This window comes from Corella eumyota, chromosome 2 (assembly GCF_963082875.1).
Source record: "Corella eumyota chromosome 2, kaCorEumy4.1, whole genome shotgun sequence".
NCBI classification, from domain to species: Eukaryota; Metazoa; Chordata; class Ascidiacea; order Phlebobranchia; family Corellidae; genus Corella; species Corella eumyota.
Window position 1 is genome coordinate 12141336 of NC_137491.1, and position 23720 is coordinate 12165055.

Genomic DNA, 23720 nt, shown 5'->3' on the forward strand with positions numbered 1-23720 from the left:
CCACAGGCCAATAAGGCAACCCGCACTATATATCATCAACAAAGTTACAGAATGTTACACAACCCTTTTTAAAAATAATTAATAGAATAATGTTTTGTTTCCTCTGATTAAGTATTTGTTATCTTGCTTATGTTTACTGTGTTTTTTTGCAGAGCATTCCTTCATCGAAAAGGAAGGAATGTAACGAATTTGGCGCTATTTACTTTGGACTTGAATAAAATATCGCGTGGACCCTCTGATAGAGCGTTCCTGTTCAGCGATTAACTAAAGTTTTTTTTTTACGGGTAAGGTGTACCGCGCAACTTGTTGAACGGATATTAGAGCCCCATTCTGTTGTGAATAAATATTATACGACGAATTCTGTGCAAAATTATAACGGAATAGCGGCATACGTTACAATTATAATAAAAAAAATAATTAAAGAATTGGTATCAGAAAATATTGTGTCAAACAGCTTACCAGCAAGATGAGAAGAAATATTTTAATTTTTATTTTACTATGTGTGGTTTGGGTATTTGGAATTTATGTTGTAGCTGAATATATTAAAATGGTTAATTCAAATGCATTTTCTCTAGAAAATTACCAACTGTGGTCAAAAAAAGGTAGTTTGTTTTTATTTATCTCAAATTTAATAACAAAATAGCAGTAAATTTAAAAAAACTTTTTTGGTATCGGCTTTTAACATGCGAATTTTATTTTTAAATTAAACAACTGGAAAATATATTTAATATAATTATAAAATCTTGGCATCATCTGATTTATATCTAATGATAACAGCTTAAAAATATTTAAATTACTAACAACATTAACACGAAAATATTTTATTAGAAGCCTTATTAGAAAACAACATTTTTAAACCATTTAGAACCATTAACTTTACAACTAACGAATTCTGAAAATACTACAATTACATTAAAAAACTTGATGAGTGATCAAATTCATTTCTTGTCAAAAGGGGAACCTTATCGAAGCAGAATTTTCGGAATACAACACCGTTGTTTAAACCAAAGAAATCAGCCAAGCATCTCAATAAGAACCAAAACAATGAAATACAATGACAAAATTAAAATAGTGATGTGTGAAATACCCAAAGTAATACTAAAAATATTATAAAAATAGTATATAAATAGCCTATGTAAAATGTGTTTTGGCCACATTTATTTTATATATGTGCTATCGTTAAATATTAATTACAACGTCAAACATTACAATTCGCGTAGCAACTTAACATTTGTCGAAAATAAATTACCGAAAATGTTTGTTTTTAGGGCAAGTTCTAATTAAGAAAAATTTACATGTTTGCTATGTTGGTATTTATATATATAAAATCGTGTAAAACAATTATGTATTTTTTATTAGGTAGCAAGCACAAGTTGGCAAAAGCTTATGTTGAAATTGGGCGGCCACACCGACGAAGTAACAAAAACTATGGTAGATCATGGAACTATTCCAAACAAACATTTTGACCAGTACGTATTTTTAATTTATAAAAAAAAAATTTTTTTAATACTTTTAATAACAATAAAAAAAAATATTGTTGCTTTTTGTTTAATTTACATGTTTATAATTTATAACTTGCAGACTAAAAACCGACAAAGAAGCAAGAACAAAAATGAAAGAATATTTAACGTTCTTAGTAACGCGTCACCCGTTTGAAAGATTGGTATCAGCACATCACGATAAATTTTCCGACAAAGATCCTTATGATTTTTATAGAATGGGAATTGGAAGACACATTGCTCGAAGTCAAGCTGTCTTCCACAAGCATGGCATAAATAACGCGTATGATTAGAAAAACCCAACTTTTAAAACATTATAAATTACAAATATAACAAACTTGCGATTTAAAAAAAAAAAACTTTTACTACTAATAAAACTTTATTAATTTAATGATAAAATATTATTTAATTTACGTGGTTTTACTAGGGCAAAATTGACCGGAAATATCAACATTATCAAAAATTCGTCAGATTTTCTCAATTTAACAATAGATCAACAAGATGATGTTTTAAAGTATTCAGAAATCTTGAGAACCGGAAAAATTTCTTTTTCACAGTTTATAAAGTAAGCTATCATATAGATAAACCTTTATAATCACCTTCATTAGAATCTAATAAAACATTGTTTTAACTTTAACTTTTTCATTGTTAGATAAATTTTGAGTTTTAATACACCAGCAAAAGTAAATTCAATGGACATTCACTGGCGACCTCAAACTTATCTGTGCATGCCTTGTGCATTCAACTACAGCTATGTGATTCGATTTGACAACTTAGCAATTGAATCAAACAGACTTATAGACTATCTACAAACTCATCATAATGCTTCTACATCTGAAATAACACGATTTCCTAAACGCATACCATCAGTAAAACAAAACTCAACAGTAAACGCATTTAAAGAAATATCCGAAAAAGATGTTGAATCTTTAAGAAAAATTTATTATGATGATTTTCGCATCTTTGACTATGATCCTTATTTGTACCAAGGACACACATAGCAAATAAGCATATTACTAAATTATATATTTGAAATTTCATAAACCTAAAATAGTACAGAAGTCTTCATATGCATACAATGTTTTTAATAATAAAAGTAATTTTCAAAAGTTTATGCAAGAAAAATGCATGTAGTATTTAATAACCTAAACATATATGCACTTCTGCCTAAGCAATAGCTTCCATTTAACAACTGACTTTCTTGCAAATGTAAAATAATACACTTAGATGCGTAGGCTATAAAATATGTTTGCAATTCTTAATACATTAACAAGAGATGTAGTTAAATAAAATTCTCACCCATTATTTATATTTTAGTTAATATTTAGTATTTAATAGCTTAGTAGCTGAAAATTGTTGGAAATAACTAAAAAAAGTATATAAGCAATAAGAGAATAAATGATAAAAGTGTCATTTTTTGGGTGTTGTTACTTAATTACTTAATTTAAATGCGTTTTCTCTAAAGATTTTCCAACCATGGTCCAAAAAGTATATTTAATTTGTTTTATTTTCTTTTAATTGAAGACGTAATAGCGGTGGTGTATTTGGCCTTTCTACAGATTTTAAACAGTTTTAATATCTAAAAAACGTTAACCTCATATGCATATATAATAAATTAGCAATATTTAACCAAAGTACAAAAATGGCTACCATGTCATTGAATTACTAACGTTAAAACGATAATATTTACAGCAATTTTTAAACAACTTAATTCAGAACATTTTTTTTTAACTATACTACTAACAACTCCTCAAATTAAGTTCGGTTTTTGATTATTTAGTTCCGTTTGTATTTTTAAATTTAAATTCGTTTTGGTGTCTGCCATTCCATATAATTTTGTTTTATTGATTTTTTTTGAGAGATTTCTCTGTTAAAGATAACGATGACACTATCAATTAATGATCTAGGAACAGAAGTTTTAAAAATGATTAAACCAAATAATGTTGGTAAAAAAACAAATAAAAATAAAATTCTGCAAAGAAACTGCAAAGAAAGCAAAGAAAGTTAGTCACCCTTTAGAGAAAATCGTTTTACCTGAATGCAATATAGGAAAAGGAGGGGGGAACGATAACGAAGCCCGCAAATAAAAGAATTAACCGAAAGAAAAATAAAAAGTAATTTGAAAGGAGCAAATCCGCTTATTTCTATTATCAACAATGGGGCAGCCTTATACTGCAGGATGACATATTATATAGAAGATGGATTTCATTCTACAATCAATCCGAAACTTATCAATTAATTGTTCCACGATCCCTTCAACAAGCTATCACACGTCTAAAATGGCGCTAAAACATCTGCACAGAAGGTACTACAGTTATTTTAGTAGGTCTGACGGGCTTAAACTGTTAAAAGCAAAAAGTTTTACTGTTGAAGATAAAAAGCCTGGTCTCAAAACAAACTAAAACGGTGAAAATGTATGACTAAGGCAATTTGGAGATAAGCCTTGTGGCCCAAATAAAGTAGTTAAACGTATTAACGATTGTAGGGGTTGATTAATTCGATTTATATTTATATAGTTATATTGGTTAGGTCAATTGGTTATCGGTTATTAATTGTTTATTGTTGATTTGGGGTCACCACAGAAACTACCACAGTCTTCATTGCTTAAGTCTTATGATAAATCTAACTATTCGAAGATTAGTTATTTATTATTTTAAGTTGTTGGTTAAATATGGCATTAAAATAAATAAAAAATTTTAGCGTTTGTCTAAATTATAAGAATATGATGCAAGAAATTTAATTGTTTCTCATATTATATTTAACGTACTACGAAAGATATAACACGGGCATATACTTAATAATTATATAACAAACTAAGTTGAAAGGCTAATTCATAAGACTACGATTTTTCTAAAGTTAAAGTTACAATATAACAACTAACATAATAACGACAACTGTAGTTGTTCGTCTACTATAAGGGTAGACGAACACGTCTGACTTAAGTATGTTTGCATCGGTGTTTTAACAGTAAAAACAATGGGCTTTTATACCTCACATGAATAAAGCGGCTGCTGTATTGCAATGTCTTGACCTTGATAAACCCGAATAAACTCGTACCAAGGATTGATCATGAAATGATTAATCTTCGCGAAATAACATATTTAATCCGACCTGTCAAGTTTATGTTTCATCACATAGTTAGAGACATAGGGTTAATTAAATTTTATGAACTACCTTATAGCAACTGTAACCAAATTGTTTCGATCTAAAAGCTAACAACTGAATTTGGTACAGTTTTTGTCCCGACCCTGTATTAACGGCCCACCGGAAGACCAGTTGTAACCTTGCTAGTAGTAGAGTGAACTATAAATAAAAACTATTACGGTTTATTATTAAAAGATAACACAAAGCTAAAAGAGTCTAAAATATACAATAATAGTCACAAATCAGAGACAAAAATAAACACGTCAGTACACGAAGCACTCTAGTCAGAACTGCCAGAACAAAATTAAAAACCAAGTCGACTAACGATGTCACGTGACTATAATAATTATCTTTTCCCAAAACGGTACAAAGAGTTACAACGCTGATTACAGTCTGCACCACCATAGGCCAATAAGGCAACCCGCACTATATATCATCAACAAAGTTACAGAATGTTACACCCCCCAGCTTATGTTGGACCCACTCCTGTGGAAATAATACTAACGAAAACAAAGGCAAATCTTTATGAACCAAATATATGCATAATGTTACAAAACAGCAAAAAGTAAAAAAAAAAAAACATATACTTAAAGAAAAAAGTGGCAAAAGATAAAAACAACACAAAAAAAATAAATACATAAGAAAATGTGTTCAGTTGAGAACTTCAACATCAGGGTAAAATCGAGTGCGTTTTCTGGTGCGCTTCGGTAACCGTTCGAGGGTTTGTGCCGGCGTAGGAACTGGTACTTCCGTTTGTATATTAACGTTTTCAGGCATTTGTGCCCGTGTCGGCACGACTTCTCTACTTCTTCTTGAATACCAGGTATGGCCTATAAATGGCTGGTTGTCAACTAATTGTGGAGCATCGGCCTCGTTCTCCGAAGATTCGTCGGTGCCATCGGTATCAGACGCCATATATTTCTTTAGCCGGTTGTAATGGACAGTCTGTAGTTTTCCAGCCTTATTGATAATGGTGTTATTAACTTCGTTAAGTATATCCGTAACTGTAAATGGCCCCTTATAAGGAAGATTAAATTTATTTGACTTTCCAACGGGAACCACTGGATAAGAAAGAAGAACTTTGTCCTCAATCGAAAATACATTTCCATGCTGTCTCTTGTTATACTGGTAGACCATGTCTTCTCGGTGACGTTGTAAATTTTTGCGGGCAATTTCTTGTACCACAAGCAGGCCATCACGCAATTCTTCTAGTTCAACTGGGTATGAACTAGCTGTCTTTGTGCTTACATAAAGGTCACCGGGAAGCCTTAGTTTTCTTCCTGTCAGTAGGTAGTGTGGTGACACAACAGTTGCTTCATGTTCGCTAGCATTGTAAGTCGCTACCACTGCCGATAATGCGATATCCCAACTTTGTTCATTGTTTTGTTATTGTTTGAAATTTAGGCCTTACCCCTTTTCGAAACCATGTGAAAATTGGTCTTATATTTTGATCTTGTTGTTGTGCTGCAGCAATATCCTTTGCACCTAGACCGAAATCTGATTGAAAATCAATCGTTTCTATTTGCGTGCTGTTTTCGTTGCATTCCGTCAGGTAAGGGAAACCTGGAGAGTCCGGTTCTAATCGACTTAGTGAGTCGGCATTTCCGTGTTTGGCTCCAGGGCGATATATCAGTTTAAAATCGTATTCTGCAAGATGTTCTACCCAACGAGCGCATTGGCCGTAAAGATCTTTAGACTTCTAGAGCCATCGCAGAGGAAATGGTCGGTTCGGATTGTAAACGGTATTCCCATTAAATAACACTTATACAGTTTCGTTGCAAAAATAATTGCTAAAAGTTCTTTTCTAGTTGTCGAATAATGTTTTTCAGCTTTCGACAAGGTTCGGCTTCCATAGGCAACCACGTTTTCCGTGCCTTCACTTTCTTGTGAAAGGACACAACCAATAGCGTGATCGGAAGCATCAGTGTCTACAATAAACGGTTTGTTAAAATTGGGGTATTGCAAAATAGGGGCTTGTGTCAGGACACCCTTTAACATTTCAAATGAACTCTGACATTCATCCGTCCAGACAAACTTCTTTCCCTTTTCTGTCAATTTGTGTAGCGGTGACGCTTTACGTGCGTAATCTTTTATAAATTTTCTGTAATACGAAGTCAAGCCCACAAACTGGCGTATGTGCTTTTCGTTACGGGGTATGGGCCATTCTTTGACGGTTCCTATTTAATCTGGGTCACACTTGATACCGTCTTGGGAGATAATGTGACCTAGAAAGTTAACTTGTTTCTTGAAAAGTGAACACTCAGAGGGTTTGAGCGTAAGACCAGCGCTTTCCAGTCGGCTTAACACTTCGTCCAACTTTTGTATATGTTCGTCGAAGTTACGGGCGTATACTATAATGTCGTCCAAATACGCCAACGCCCCTTGCCATTCGATTCCATTAAGTATCATTCTCATCAGCCTTTGAAAGCTCGCAGCCGAGTTACATAGGCCCATGGGCATAACCTTAAATTCAAACAGTCCTACGTGGCTAGTAAAAGCCGTTTTTTCTTGAGTCGTCGGATCCATAGGAATTTGATAATAACTTGATCGCAGATCCAACGTCGAAAAATACGTCCACTGAGTCATTTCGTTTAAGCTTTCATTGATGCGCGGGATCGGATAACTATTTTTCTTAGTGAGCTCGTTTACAAGGCGATAATTGATGCAAAACCTAGTCTCTCCCGATTTCTTTTTAACTAACACGATGGAACTGGACCAAGGTTTCATCTCCTTGATAATTCCTTCTATCTTTTCTTTATGCGCATGCGGTACTCGTCTGGGTGGCTGTCGTACAGGCTGATGGTTACCGGTGTCGATGTCATGGGAAACAAGGCTCGTTCGACCAAGATCGTTCGGATTAACCGAAAAGGCCTTGCAATGTTTAGATAAAACATGCAACAATTTTTCATGTTCCGGAGTGGACAAGGGTTTGCTAATGTTCATTTGTTCAATGACTTCGCGCCAATTGCCTTTTCTGGAACCACTAGAAACAACTAAAATTGGGGTAACCGAGGCAACTCTAACGCCATCACGTAATGTAATGTCAATCAGTTAAATTTGCTACCAGCGCTTCAACGCGGTCAAATTTGTTTTTTGTTACTATTGTGGCCACCATTAAGCCATAGCGGCTACAAAATTCATTATTTCGCTCAACCAATAATTGCATTTCAGGCAATTCTTCCCGCTTGCAATCGTGTACTAATTTAAGTTGTACTCTTACCTCGGTTGACGCTGGTATAGAGATTTGTTCAGATATTATTTTGCAGTTAGAAAAGGCAATTACACGAAGCACTCTAGTCAGAACTGCCAGAACAAAATTAAAAACCAAGTCGACCAACGATGTCACGTGACTATAATAATTATCTTTCCCCAAAACGGTACAAAGAGTTACAAAAAGTTGATTGAATATGTCCAAGTTTAAGTATTTCAGATATAAGAAGTGCAGTTACTAATCAGTTAATATCAATATAAATACCTTATAAATAAACTATATTTAAATAGAATAAAATTTAAAGGTCACAATATTTTTTAACATATATATACACTGTAACTACTATAGTACTCGGTCAAAAATAAAAACACATACAAATGTTGTTAAACACATACAAATGTTACCTAAACAATCAATGATTACGTATCGAGCAATTTACGTCAGACAAAAAACTATAACAAAATTCTTAGATTTTAGACTTTAGTATATAGTAGTGTAAGAGCATTTGTTAATTTAGAGTTATTTAGCTTCAAAATACATTTTAATTTTAAGAATACTTAAGTTTTAAGACAACCGGTGTTGCTACACCTAATCTAAAACAAATCGAATCGTATAAATGTTTTAATGAAAAGCAATACACAAAGAACTAGCCATTATTATAAGAGAAGCCGTGGTTAAACTTTAAAAGATAGCGATGTGTAAACAAAACTTACAAGTAATAATTATTATTAATTATTGAAATAATTATTGATTGGGTTTAGTAGTGACCATGTATTACATATTTGTATTGAGTTTTAATAAGATTTTATTAGGTTAGTATTCTTTTTATAATTTAAGCTTGTTAAAAAGCTTTAAAAACATACACAATACCTTTTTTTAACTAACAAAAGTCTTAAACAGTTTTATTCCACTTTTAAATGTGCCTACGGATGGTTATTAGATACAGGTAAAAAACATTAAAGTATAAGTAGAACAGCTCATTTTAAAATTTAATAAAATCGAGGGTATTGACATACCTTTACAACTTATTTATTTAGAATTTTTTATTTACTTTATGTTAAAACAAAGTCGTATAAAGTCACGTATGGAATTTAAAGATGGTTGAGATATAATATAGTGGGTTTAGAAAGAATTTTTATAAATAAAATCGGTTAAAAATATTTATATTTCCCGTATTGCCCTATGGTATTCGCCTACTTCTCTATAAAAATTAATCATATAATAAATATAAGTTTTTCTTAGATTTTAGACTTTAGTATATAGTAGTGTAAGAGCATTTGTTAATTTAGAGTTATTTAGCTTAAAAATAAATTTTAATTTTAAGAATACTTAAGTTTTAAGACAACCGGTGTTGCTACACCTAATCTAAAACAAATCGAATCGTATAAATGTTTTAATGAAAAGCAATACACAAAGAACTAGCCATTATTATAAGAGAAGCCGTGGTTAAACTTCAAAAGATAGTGATGTGTAAACAAAACTTACAAGTAATAATTATTATTAATTATTGAAATAATTATTGATTGGGTTTAGTAGTGACCATGTATTACATATTTGTATTGAGTTTTAATAAGATTTTATTAGGTTAGTATTCTTTTTATAATTTAAGCTTGTTAAAAAGCTTTAAAAACATACACAATACCTTTTTTTAACTAACGAAAGTCTTAAACAGTTTCATTCTACTTTTAAATGTGCCTACAAATGGTTATTAGATACAGGTAAAAAACATTAAAGTATAAGTAAAACAGCTCATTTTAAAATTTAATAAAATCGAAGGTATTGACATACCTTTACAACTTATCTATTTGGAATAAGTATATACGTGTTTTTTGAACTAAAAGTCCTATATTAACGTAGTATACTGTGCTTTCAAATAGATAGTTATTTTTAATTTGTTTTTCCTTAACAAGTAAAATAAAGTAAGTTTTTTTTTTTTATAGGTTCACATTAGATTTTATAGCTTTGCGGGAGCTTTCATTTTAAGCATATTTATTTAGAAGTTAACTACAGTTGTTCGGTGTTTTCCCAGCAGGTGAATAGGGTTTGGCTTTTTATTAGTTTGCTATAAACTGCAAATTAATTTTACAAACAAAATGCGCGGTCCTAATAAATCTATGAAAGGCAACAAAAATGTCATTTTTCTTGGAATTATTTGGATTTTTGAAATAACTTCTGTAGCAAGTTATCTTAAAATATTTGATGCAACCAAAATTTTGCCTACAAGAGTCGCAAAAAACGGGTTTGATAAAGGTAATTTATTAAATTTCAGGGCAATAAGTTTTTTTTACAGTTAAGGCGTACTGCGCAACCTGTTGAACAGATATTAGAGCCCCATTCTGTTGTGAATAAATATTATACGACGAATTCTGTGCAAAATTATAACGGAATAGCGGCATACGTTACAATTATAATAAAAAAAATAATTAAAGAATTGGTATCAGAAAATATTGTGTCAAACAGCTTACCAGCAAGATGAGAAGATATAATTTAATTTTTATTTTACTATGTGTGGTTTGGGTATTTGGAATTTATGTTGTAGCTGAATATATTAAAATGGTTAATTCAAATGCATTTTCTCTAGAAAATTACCAACTGTGGTCAAAAAAAGGTAGTTTGTTTTTATTTATCTCAAATTTAATATCAAAATAGCATTAAATTAAAACAAAACGTATTTGGTATAAGTTTTTAACATGCGAATTTTATTTTTTAAATTAAACAACTGGAAAATATATATTCAATATAATTATAAAATCTTGGCATCATCTGATTTATATCTAATGATAACAGCTTAAAAATGTTTAAATTACTAACAACATTAACACGAAAATATTTTATTAGAAGCCTTATTAGAAAACAACATTTTTAAATCATTTAGAACCATTAACTTTACAACTAACGGATTCTGAAAATACTACAATTACATTAAAAAACTTGATGAGTGATCAAATTCATTTCTTGTCAAAAGGGGAACCTTATCGAAGCAGAATTTTCGGAATACAACACCGTTGTTTAAACCAAAGAAATCAGCCAAGCATTCCAATAAGAACCAAAACAATGAAATACAATGACAAAATTAAAATAGTGATGTGTGAAATACCCAAAGTAATACTAAAAATATTATAAAAATAGTATATAATTAGCCTATGTAAAATGTGTTTTGGCCACATTTATTTTATATATGTGCTATCGTTAAATAATAATTACAACGTCAAACATTACAATTCGCGTAGCAACTTAACATTTGTCGAAAATAAATTACCGAAAATGTTTGTTTTTAGGGCAAGTTCTGATTAAGAAAAATTTACATGTTTGCTATGTTGGTATTTATATATATAAAATCGTGTAAAACAATTATGTATTTTTTTATTAGGTAGCAAGTACAACTTGGCAAAAGCTAATGTTAAAACTTGGCGGCTATACTGGAGAAATAACACAATTAATGATGGACCAAGGAAATATTCCAAACAAGCATTTTGACCAGTACGTAAAACGAATCAAATTATATATATTGTAACAAATAATGTAGTACGTATATTTACTATACAAAAATATTACTTTTAAATCTTACGTTTTAAATAAAATATTATTTATACTTGGCAGAATTTTTATATTTTATAAATTGCAGACTTAAAACCGACGAAGAAGCAAGAACAAAAATGAAAGAATATTTAACGTTCTTAGTAACACGTCACCCGTTTGAAAGATTGGTATCAGCACATCACGATAAATTTTTCGGGAGTAATTCTTATGGTTATTACAAAAATATTGGAAGAAAAATTGCTCAAAGTCAAGCCGTCTTTCATATGCATGGCATAGTTAATGCGTTAGTTTATTAAGAATTAAAATGTTAAAAATTTTCTCATATTAAGAATTAAAATTATAATAACTATTGTATTTTTACTTTTAAAAATTAACCAATAAGTTTATCTTTTAATAATGTCCAAATAATTAAATTTACATAAGCTAAATGTTTTTTAGGGATAGGTTTATCGGAAAAATAAATACATTCAAAAACTCGTCAGACTTTCGTAATTTAACCAAAGATCAACAAAATGATGTTTTAGAATATTTGGAAATTTTAAAAACGGGAAACATTAATTTTTCCCAATTTATAAAGTAAGCTAATATAATAGTAAACAGTTACAGATTTAAAAAAAAACAACCTTTGTCATTAAAATTTAATATAATTTAGTTTTAACTTTTACTTTTCCGTTGTTAGATACATATTGAGTTTTAATACACCAGCAAAAGTAAATTCAATGGACATTCACTGGCGACCTCAAACTAATCTGTGCATGCCTTGTGCATTCAACTACAGCTATGTGATTCGATTCGACAACTTAGCAATTGAATCAAACAGACTTATTGACTATTTACAATCTCATCATATTGCTTCTACGTCGGGAATAACACGATTTCCTGAACGCATACCATCAGTAAAACAAAACTCAACAGTAAACGCCTTTAAAAAAATACCCGAAAAAGATGTTGAATCTTTAAGAAAACTTTATTATGATGACTTTTACATATTTGGTCATGATCCTTATTTATACTAAGGCGTGCGTAAAGTCTAAAGAGTGACTATACATTGTATTTAAGGTAGTTTATTTGGGTATTACAATTAACATACCCTGGGTTATATTACTCAAACGCCGTAGTTTGTGTTTCGTATCATTTTTGTGACGCATTTATTTCGAATTTCCAGTTTCAATTCTGATTAAAAGTCGCTTGTACAGAATATATTTGGTAGATTAAATCCTTGGGCAGGTTTTGGTTGTAAGTTAGCGAGTTTGATTTAACACGACTATTTTGTGTATTTAAGTGTGGCCGTATTAACGATGCTCTTCTTTACAGAGTACTCTATTGGGGTTTAGTAATTGTTTAAGCCATAGTAAAAGTTTATTAGATCCTACATTAAGTTTAGTAAAATCGTATTTTATTTATTTTGTCAGCGTACGATTTATTTTACCATAGCTACTCTAGACCAACTTTGTAATATATTATTCAAAGGAAATATGGTGATTTGCAATATATTAATTCATTTACCAATTTAATTTACTTCTTTTGGTATTAATAAAACGAGAAAACTATTTCACGATATCACATATTAAACAAATGTCCTACCCTTTAACATGTGTTTATTTTAAGGTAGTACTATTAGTATCAATTGATAAAACACATAAAAAAAACCGACAATAGATTTGTAACACAATTGGTTTTCTTACAAAGATGAAATAACAAAAACATACGAATACATACCAAATAAAATAGTTTATTCAATTAATTTTTTTAAAAACGTTTCAGTTGTTGTCTAAAACAAGTATTTTAAAATGTTTAAGTTATTTTGAATTTAAAAACAAAAAAATCGGATTTAGCTACCATGTTAACGCTAGCAAGTAAATAATATAATAATGATAATTTATTTTTTATTTTGAGACTTAAGCATAGTTGTGTATAAACATTTGTTAAATTACTAGATGTTTTTTAGCTCTACAAACGTTATGCTTAGTCTTAGTTAATTTTTTAATGTGTATGAAACATTTTTAATAAACCACTGTATTTAGAAATTTTTAAGTTTAGGATTTTTAATTTTAAGCAAGTTTCAAGGCAAAATAAAATTTTTAATAGTTATAAAAACAAACTTAATTGTATGAGTGTTTTAGTATTTAACCAAGGTCAATGTTAAAGTTTAAAAAACTGGGTTGGAAAAATGTAAAGGAAGTTGCAAAATGATAATATTTGGATTTTTTGATAAACAAAATATGATTTAAAATTAGTTGATGATTTTAATGTAAATCTTTATAGATAAATAAAGATATGCTAAACTTTACCAAATTAAAAATAATAAATAAAAAATTAATTTAAATATTAGGTTTGTAACTATAAGCTTACAAATGGGTTTTGATTGTTTCCCTTTTGTTGTTTGCCCTATTGTGATTAAACAAAAAAATTACAAAAAATCAATTTAAAAGAGTAAAAAATAGAAACCTTTAAATTTTAAAAAGTAATTTAGAATTTGAATGTGATAAACAAGAAAAATTTAAAATTTATACATTTGCCCATATTGGTATTTAACATACATTAGACTTAATTTAAAATGATTGAAATTGATCGTTTTTTTTAATAAACAACCAAGTTTTTAAAATTAATAACAAACAAAACTATTTTTAACCCAGTTTTAAGTTGACCAGAATGACTGGAATACAACAGCAGTGCTCAATCATGCAAGCACGGTCAAAAATTTTAATAAGAACCAAAACAATGAAATATAATGATAAAATAAAGACAGTGATGTGTGAAATTCCAAAGGTTGTAAATTTTTAAAGCTGCTTGAATAAAGACCCTTGACAGAAATTGTTTTAGGGTTTAACAGTAATAAACATACAAAAAGTTAATAAAGAGATAATTTTCCATGGGAATTTTGATAGCGGTGTCTAAAAATTCCATTTAAAAAATTGAACCCGAACGCTGTTATGATACGAATAAAAATAGAATTTTTAAAAATAAACAGTATTTTTTAACACAAATAAATTAAATTCTATTTGTTTTATTTTGTTCAAGGTTGCAAGCACAAGTTGGCAAAAGCTTATGTTGAAATTGGGCGGTCACACCGACGAAGTAACAAAAACTATGGTAGATTATGGAACTATTCCAAACAAACATTTTAACCAGTACGTATTTTTAATTAAAAAAAAAATTTGTAATAATTTATCAAAAATAAACAAAAAATATGTTAATGTTCATATTTTGTAAAATTTTATTATATATATTATATATGATTTATAATTTGCAGACTAAAAACCGACGCAGAAGCAAGAACAAAAATGAAAGAATATTTAACGTTCTTAGTAACGCGTCACCCGTTTGAAAGATTGGTATCAGCACATCACGATAAATTTTCCGACAAAGATCCTTATGATTATTATAGAATGGGAATTGGAAGACACATTGCTCGAAGTCAAGCTGTCTTCCACATGCATGGCATAAATAACGCGTATGATTAGAAAAACCCAACTTTTAAAACATTAAATTACAAATATAACCTTGCAATCCTTATTTACAAGAAATAACGTTTTTACTACCAGTAAACTTAAATTAATTTAATGATAAAATATTATATAAAATAAGTGGTTTTACTTTAGGGAAAAATTGATCAAAAATATGGACATTACCAAAAATTTGTCAAGTTTTTTTAATTTAACAAAAGATCAACAAGATCATGTTTTGAAGTATTCAGAAATCTTAAAAACCGAAAAAATTTTTTTCTCGCAGTTTATAAAGTAAGCTATATACAGAGAAACTTTTATAATCACCTTTATTAGAATCTAATAATACATTGTTTTAACTTTAACTTTTTCATTGTTAGATACATTTTGAGTTTTAATACACCAGCAAAAGTAAATTCAATGGACATTCACTGGCGACCTCAAACTTATCTGTGCATGCCTTGTGCATTCAACTACAGCTATGTGATTCGATTTGACAACTTAGCAATTGAATCAAACAGACTTATAGACTATCTACAAACTCATCATAATGCTTCTACATCTGGAATAACACGATTTCCTAAACGCATACCATCAGTAAAACAAAACTCAACAGTAAACGCATTTAAAGAAATATCCGAAAAAGATGTTGAATCTTTAAGAAAAATTTATTATGATGATTTTCGCATCTTTGACTATGATCCTTATTTGTACCAAGGACACACATAGCAAATAAGCATATTACTAAATTATATATTTGAAATTTCATAAACCTAAAATAGTACAGAAGTCTTCATATGCATACAATGTTTTTAATAATAAAAGTAATTTTCAAAAGTTTATGCAAGAAAAATGCATGTAGTATTTAATAACCTAAACATATATGCACTTCTGCCTAAGCAATAGCTTCCATTTAACAACTGACTTTCTTGCAAATGTAAAATAATACACTTAGATACGTAGGCTATAAAATATGTTTGCAATTCTTAATACATTAACAAGAGATGTAGTTAAATAAAATTCTCACCCATTATTTATATTTTAGTTAATATTTAGTATTTAATAGCTTAGTAGCTGAAAATTGTTGGAAATAACTAAAAAAGGTATATAAGCAATAAGAGAATAAATGATAAAAGTGTCATTTTTTGGGTGTTGTTACTTAATTACTTAATTTAAATGCGTTTTCTCTAAAGATTTTCCAGCCGTGGTTCAAAAAGTATATTTAATTTGTTTTATTTTGTTTTAATTGAAGACGTAATAGCGGTGGTGTATTTGGCCTTTCTACAGATTTTAAACAGTTTTAACATCTAAAAAACGTTAACCTCATATGCATAAATTAGCAATATTTAACCCTCAAGTTCAAAAATGGCTAACATGTCATTGAATTACTAACGTTAAAACGATAATATTTACAGCAATTTTTAAACAACTTAATTCAGAACAATTTTTTTTTAACTATACAACTAACAACTCCTAAAATTAAGTTCGGTTTTTGATTATTTAGTTCCGTTTGTATTTTTAAATTTAAATTCGTTTTGGTGTCTGCCATTCCATATAATTTTGTTTTATTGATTTTTTTTAAGTTGAGATTTCTCTGTTAAAGATAACGATGACACTATCAATTAATGATCTAGAAACAGAAGTTTTAAAATTGATTAAACCAAATAATGTTGGTAAAGAAACAAACAAAAATAAAATTCTAGAGGATACTGCAAAGAAAGTTAGTCACCCTGCAGAGAAAATCGTTTTACCTGAATGCAATATGGGAAAAGGAGGGGGAAACGATAACGAAGCCCGCAAAAAAAAAGAATTAACCGAAAGAAAAATAAAAAGTAATCTGAAAGGAGCAAATCCGCTTATTTCTATTATCAACAATGGGTCAGCCTTATACTGCAGGATGACATATTATATAGAAGATGGATTTCATTCTACAATCAATCCGAAACTTATCAATTGATTGTTCCACGATCCCTTCAACAAGCTATCACACGTCTAAAATGGCGCTAAAACATCTGCACAGAAGGTACTACAGTTATTTTGGTAGGTCCGACGTGCTTAAACTGTTAAAAGCAAAAAGTTTTACTGTTGAAAATAAAAAGCCTGGTTTCAAAACAAACTAAAACGGTGAAAATGTATGACTAAGGCAATTTGGAGATAAGCCTTGTGGCCCAAATAAAGTAGTTAAACGTATTAACGATTGTAGGGGTTGATTAATTCGATTTATATTTATATAGTTATATTGGTAAGGTCAATTGGTTATTAATTGATTATTGTTGATTTGGGGTCACCACAGAAACTACCATAGCCTTCATTGCTTAAGTCTTATGATAAATCTAACTATTCGAAGATTAGTTATTTATTATTTTAAGTTGTTGGTTCAATATGGCATTAAAATAAATAATAAATTTTAGCGTTTGTCTAAAATATAAGAATATGACGCAAGTAATTTAATTGTTTCTCATATTATATTTAACGTACTACGAAAGATATAACACGGGCATATACTTAATAATTATATAACAAACTAAGTTGAAAGGCTAATTCATAAGACTACGTTTTTTTCTAAAGTTAAAGTTACAATATTACAACTAACATAATAACGACAACTGTAGTTGTTCGTCTACTATAAGGGTAGACGAACGCGTCTGACTTAAGGTATGTTTGCATCGGTGTTTTAACAGTAAAAACAATGGGCTTTTATACCTCACATGAATAAAGCGGCTGCTGTATTGCAATGTCTTGACCTTGAACAACCCGAATAAACTCGTACCAAGGATTGATCATGAAATGATTAATCTTCACGAAATAACATATTTAATCCGACCTGTCAAGTTTATGTTTCATCACATAGTTAAAGACATAGGGTTAATTAAATTTTATGAACTACCTTATAGCAACTGTAACCAAATTGTTTCGATCTAAAAGCTAACAACTAAATTTGGTACAGTTTTTGTCCCGACTCTGTATTAACGGCCCACCGGAAGACCAGTTGTAACCTTGCTAGTAGTAGAGTGAACTATATATAAAAACTATTACGGTTTATTATTAAAAGATAACACAAAGCTAAAAGAGTCTAAAATATACAATAACAGTCACAAATCAGAGACAAAAATAAACACGTAAGTACACGAAGCACTCTAGTCAGAACTGCCAGAACAAAATTAAAAACCAAGTCGGCCAACGATGTCACGTGACTATAATAATTATCTTCCCCCAAAACAGTACAAAGAGTTATAAAAAGTTGATTGAATATGTCCAAGTTTAAGTATTTCAGATATAAGAAGTGCAGTTACTAATCAGTTAATATCAATATAAATACCTTATAAATAAACTATATTTAAATAGAATAAAATTTACAGGTCACAATATTTTTTAACATATATATACACTGTAACTACTATAGTACTCAGTCAAAAATAAAAACACATACAAATGTTGTTAGCTAAGAACTTAAACAATCAATGATTACGTATCGAGCAATTTACGTCAGACAAAAAACTATAACAAAATCCCTTTAAGCAGGCATCTCTATGTTCATTTGTAATAATACTAAAGGCAGGCTACAAACTACTGTTAACAAGTTAACATGTAGTGTATACTAATTTCATAATACATTCTAATAGGCTTGAAAATCCATGCGCTAAAAATCAAAAGAACCCGGAATGCGCTCCGCCTTTTGGATTCAAACATCAACAGTCTATCTCCAGCAACTTGGACAACTTTCGAAGTAGTGTACAAAACACTAGTATTTTTGGAAACATTGATTCACCGGAGGGCGGATTTGACGCTCTAATGCAAATAGCTGTGTGTGGTGTAAGTTTTTCCTTACCATATTTACTGATTACATAAACGGCCTTCGAGATAACGAATTTTAATCGGCTTAATTAGACCCTACCTTAATTAGATTCCAGTTTTAATTTTTAAAACCGGTGTCTTGCTTGAGGATTTACTTACGATGTGTGGGTGCTATGTCTAGTGCAAATCCAATGCTGTTATAGTTAAAAATAAGCTACTTTAACAAGTTCAATGGATAATATTATTTTTATTTAGGATCAAATTGGTTGGAGAGAGGATTCTACACATCTGATTGTCTTCACAACTGATGCCTCGTTCCACATGGCTCTCGATGGAAAACTAGCAGCAATTTTAGAAGCCAACGACATGAAATGTCATTTGCGAAGGGTAATAAATACAAAACTATTTTTAAAGCAAATTTGTTTTTTATTTTAATATGTTTTACATTCACCTATCAATACACAAAACTCAAAAAATATTTTGTAAGGGTGCTAATCCTTATCTTCCTGATGCAATTGTTTATGACAAGAGCCAAGAACAAGATTACCCATCTATAGGCCAGCTAAGGGCTGCGTTTAAAGACAACAAAATCCAGCCAATTTTTGCAGTTACAAAAGAAGTACGCGGTCTTTACGAGGTATGAATACCAGCTGTGTTTTGTGATATTTTTTTTTGTGAAGGTATTTTTTAACCTTTAAATTTATCAAACTTTTTACTTATATTTTATATCAAAGAACAATTCCAAGATTAAAATAAAATTCATGCTTTTAAAAAAATAGGCTTTCTTAAAACATAATAAATACATTTTTTTAGGGACTTAAAGATTTAATTCCAAACTCATTTGTTGATGAATTGGAGGCTGACTCAAGTAATATTATTGAGATTATTTCAACAGCCTACAACGTAAGCAATGTCAATTGGTTAGCCCCTTAATAGTACCTTATATAATAAACCTGAACTTTTTTTGGTTAGTCTGTATTAACTTGACTGATTCTTTCTTTGTTAGAGTGTCCTGTTATTATATACTTTTACCAATTTAAAAAAAACTATTATGACGAATTGTTATGCTCATGATGGTACAACATAAACATTTTTTTAGCAACTAAAAGAAAAATTGGACATGTCTCTTGACGACAACAAACCAACTGAAATAGATTTAACTTATCGAGTACTGTGCCCGAGCAATCCTGACTGGATACCCAACAGTCTAAGTTGTGACCAGATTCGTATTGGCAGTGAGGTAAGCTACAGAGTACAATATTTCAAGTAGCAAGAATCATTTATAGCCTACATACATGGCTTTACCCTTTTATCGTATTTATTATAATAGGTTGTATATGAATTTACTGCAACAGCTATCAACTGCCCGGAAATAAAACCAACTGTTCCGCTTATATTTACTTCAAGTTCTCTTAGAGAGGAAGTCGCCATTTACTTCGGTATAGAATATATTGACAGACCTTTTAAATTTTATCGACTTTTATTGTTTCAAAAATACAATTTTATAAATATAAACATATTTCTTTTACCTTTTAGAAATAATTTTTTTGTGAAATAACATTTTAGAAATTGTTTTATTCAATAAACATAGATTTCTTGTGCGAATGTGATTGCTCCAGTACGCCAACCCCTTACAGCGCCAACTGCAGCACAAATGGCTCCCTCGTATGCGGAGTGTGTGACTGTAATATTGGACACGAGGGGACGCGGTGTCAGTGTCAAAGAGATCAAGTCGAGGTGTCGCTTATGGAAAGTTGTAAAAAGCCAGGATCGGTCGACGTTTGCGAGTAATTAAATTTAACCACTAATTTATTTTGATTTTTTAAAGTTATGTCGACAAATTAAAAAATTCAAGCGTAGTGTTATCACGTAAAAATATAGCAAAAGAATTTGTGACTAAGTGTGTAAGTTATACCACACCTTTGTATATAAATAAGAAAAACAAAAACTTTCTAGCAATATCAAATACAAATCAATGTTTTTTTTTCAAAGGGAACAAGGCCAGTGCGAATGTGGGTCATGTGTATGTAATGAAGGATACGGAAACTTTGCCCTTTCAGGGTCTGTAGACGATAAAGAATATTGCGAATGTAGTAATAAGGGTTGTTCAAATGCTGGTAACGGAGCGTTATGTGGTGGTGAGTTCTCCCATCTTTAAAAAGGGTTGGTGTGACCGCATTTAATTTTAGAAACAAAGCAACAGAATGTTACAATAACGGAAAAAACTATACACATTTATACCATTAAGGGCGGGGCACATTTATAATTAACTTTGTATGGCGTGACTTTAATTATTCAATTTTCATTAACTTAGTTCAAAATGTTGATAGTTGAAAAAAAAACTTTAATAAATGTTAAGCGTTTCTCCTTTTATCAGTTGCATCGTTATTTGTTTTTATATAAACATTTTTATGTACTTTTGTCTAAACTACATTTCTCTCTTTTTGTCTTAACCACAATTAAATGTATTACCCAACAAAGTTAGGCCACAGATTTTCCTTTGTTATTAAATCACAATAGAAGTAAAAAGTTTTATCTTTCTTATTTTTTTTAATTAAGGAAGCGACCAGGGCACTTGCGTGAACTGTGGGACGCCAGAATGCCGTTGCAGAAATGGGTGGACAAATAACGAACAAGACGGGACATGTACTTGTCACGAAAATCTTTGCATGGCCCCAAACGACACCCAACTATGCAGTGGAGAGGGGGTTTGCGAATGTCACACCTGTGCGTGTTACAACGACTCGGTATATTATTATACTTGCATTTATTTTGATGTGGTTACACTTTAGCCTTAACTTATATTTACCATTATTACCTTTGTTATATATAATCTAAGAAAAGAATACACCTATAAAAACCTACTATTTCGTGTATATATTACATATAGTAAACTATAATTATTTTAATTGATATAAACTGTATATGTAAAAGTTTTTATTTATTAAAAAATAAGGCATATTTAAAAATACCTTCAGGATATAAAATAAAAACAAATTTGAAATACCCCAAAAGTAAAAAAATAGTAAATGCGTTTATTTTGGTTCCAATTTTTTTGCCAATTGGTGGAATTGTAACTTATGAGTCTTTATTGCTTTTAGACAATTTACAGCGGAAAATACTGTAATGAGTGCGTTAGTCCAAAATGTCGCCCTATTGTGGGGTGTACGGAACAAAATTACCAGGAATGTGCGTTCTGCATCAACAAAGCTCATCAAAATCGTGAGGTAGTTATACAACTCGACTCCTAAAAAAATAGTTTTACCTATGCTTATACGACATTTGTAATCAGTATTACGATGCTAAGTGGGGCATTAATTTGGGCACCTTTGTGTACAACAATCACAAAAAATTATGTGGTTCTGTAATTACAGTTGAACACACTCTTTAAGCCAAAATTTTTATTTGATTTAAGGTTGTATTGACTTGTTCTCTTTTTTAGACACAATTTGACAAAGTATGTCAAGAAGATTGTGTTGGCATCGATTACGCTACGACGGTTTCAATTACCAACTGTGGAAGTTGTGGAAACAACTGTCCTTCGGTGTGTAGTGATATTGATACGTAAGTACTTTGCTAAACACAAAAACATTTCGCTGGAATAAAATACAAAAAGATTAACGAATTATATATATAATTTGCAACTAAATTTTTAGTTTTAATAATACAATTTTTTAATAATTGTAGACTTAAGTATTGTTTAAGACGTTCCACAAACTGTCTAGGAATTAATATTTTTTAAATGTTTAGAGATATATTTCCACCTGAAGACTGTTCTTCAAAAAGTTTAAGGGGTGACTGCAGTATTTCGTACCAAGTTGTATGGAGAAAAACGACCAACAACTTTCAGTTGTTAGTTAAAACACTTGATCCCGAAACAGGTTAAGATAAATTTACGAAAGGCATCGCACAATTTCGAACCAAGTGTAAAAATGAAATTCTTGTTTAAACTTACATTATATATTTCTATTTTCAGATTGTGATAAAGGCACAAACCCCTTATTTATCGTGTTACTTATAGTGGCAGGTATTGTTTTGTTCGGCTTGATTGCGCTTATTGCTTGGAAGATATACCAAACCATGAGAGATAAGAGGGAGTGGTTAAGCTTTGAGAACGAGATGAAAAAATCAAAATGGACAAAGGTTTTACTTTAATTTATATGCGCTATAAAATTACTAAAGCACATACTTAATTAGTGCATGTCACTTAAAACAAGCAATTTAATAATTTATACTTTTGCCGAATAAAAAAAGTTTTCTTTGCACTAAACTTAAAAAAAATATTTTTTACCTTAAACATTTGCAATAATAAACAGCTTAAATTAAATAAGGCAGCTGATTACAATTTTTGCATCGCAGGGACAAAATCCCATTTTTGAAAAACCGTTTTCAAGATTTGAAAATCCAACTTTTCAAGGCAACTAATTGATTAAAAGAGGTAAATAGCAATCAAATCGTGATACGATTACACTGGGAATTTTATTTTTTACGCGAATTACTATGTTAAGCAAAAAAAATAGGCAAAGTGCAAAATGTTTTTTTTTTTAGGATATCAACCCAGTGTTTCAAAAACCCACTTCTAGATTTGAAAACCCGTCTTATGGCGGGGATGAACAATAAGCACAATTTTTTATTACGATAACAGCGTATATAGTAATGTTGTGTTCATTCAAAAACCTAAATTTATATTCCCTAAAACAAAATAAAATTAAAAATAAAATTCAAGTTATAATTTTTTTTGTATATATATTTTTGTGAACTGTCTTTTTTTACGTTGTATTTACTTATTTTTGTTTTTATTTTTAAACGTTTTAAAAAAAAATAACTGTTTTTATTGTCTCTTTTTTTTAATATAACTATATCATGTCTCTCGTATTTCGTTTAAGTTGTGCTTTGTAATATTATTGTGCAAATATAAGTTAAAAAAAAGAAGATGGAAATGCTTTTAGGTTGTTGCGTGGTTTATTAAAATTTCTTGTTTTATGTTTATTTATTGGGTTAGAATTTAAATTATTTCTATACAATAATGTAAAATATTTCTGAGCAAAAATTTAAATTGAGTTTATATTGTAAGACTTAGATTGA

The 23720-nt window shown here is 29.9% G+C and overlaps 2 protein-coding genes across 3 annotated transcripts; both read left to right on the plus strand.

The window, feature by feature from the left end:
• The first annotated feature begins 338 nt into the window (after positions 1 to 338).
• Positions 339 to 2283, plus strand: LOC145743309 (carbohydrate sulfotransferase 9-like). 2 transcript variants are annotated; one of them, XM_082561245.1, is made up of 6 exons: positions 339 to 602; positions 866 to 1092; positions 1360 to 1469; positions 1582 to 1782; positions 1927 to 2064; positions 2152 to 2283. In XM_082561245.1, exons 1-6 carry the CDS (start codon positions 467 to 469, stop codon positions 2153 to 2155), a joined length of 816 nt encoding a protein of 271 aa, XP_082417371.1. In that variant the 5' UTR covers positions 339 to 466; the 3' UTR covers positions 2156 to 2283. The 2 variants fall into 2 exon arrangements, with proteins under 2 accessions (XP_082417371.1, XP_082417372.1); XM_082561246.1 differs by having other exon boundaries at positions 956 to 1092.
• A 14554-nt stretch (positions 2284 to 16837) lies between these two features.
• LOC145742417 (integrin beta-2-like) lies at positions 16838 to 23255 on the plus strand. Its single transcript, XM_082560196.1, has 15 exons — positions 16838 to 16863; positions 18464 to 18653; positions 18891 to 19022; positions 19123 to 19272; positions 19449 to 19538; positions 19735 to 19875; positions 19966 to 20074; positions 20227 to 20422; positions 20628 to 20773; positions 21195 to 21382; positions 21737 to 21862; positions 22078 to 22199; positions 22386 to 22516; positions 22612 to 22778; positions 23184 to 23255. Exons 1-15 carry the CDS (start codon positions 16838 to 16840, stop codon positions 23253 to 23255), a joined length of 1986 nt encoding a protein of 661 aa, XP_082416322.1.
• Positions 23256 to 23720: the final 465 nt, after the last annotated feature.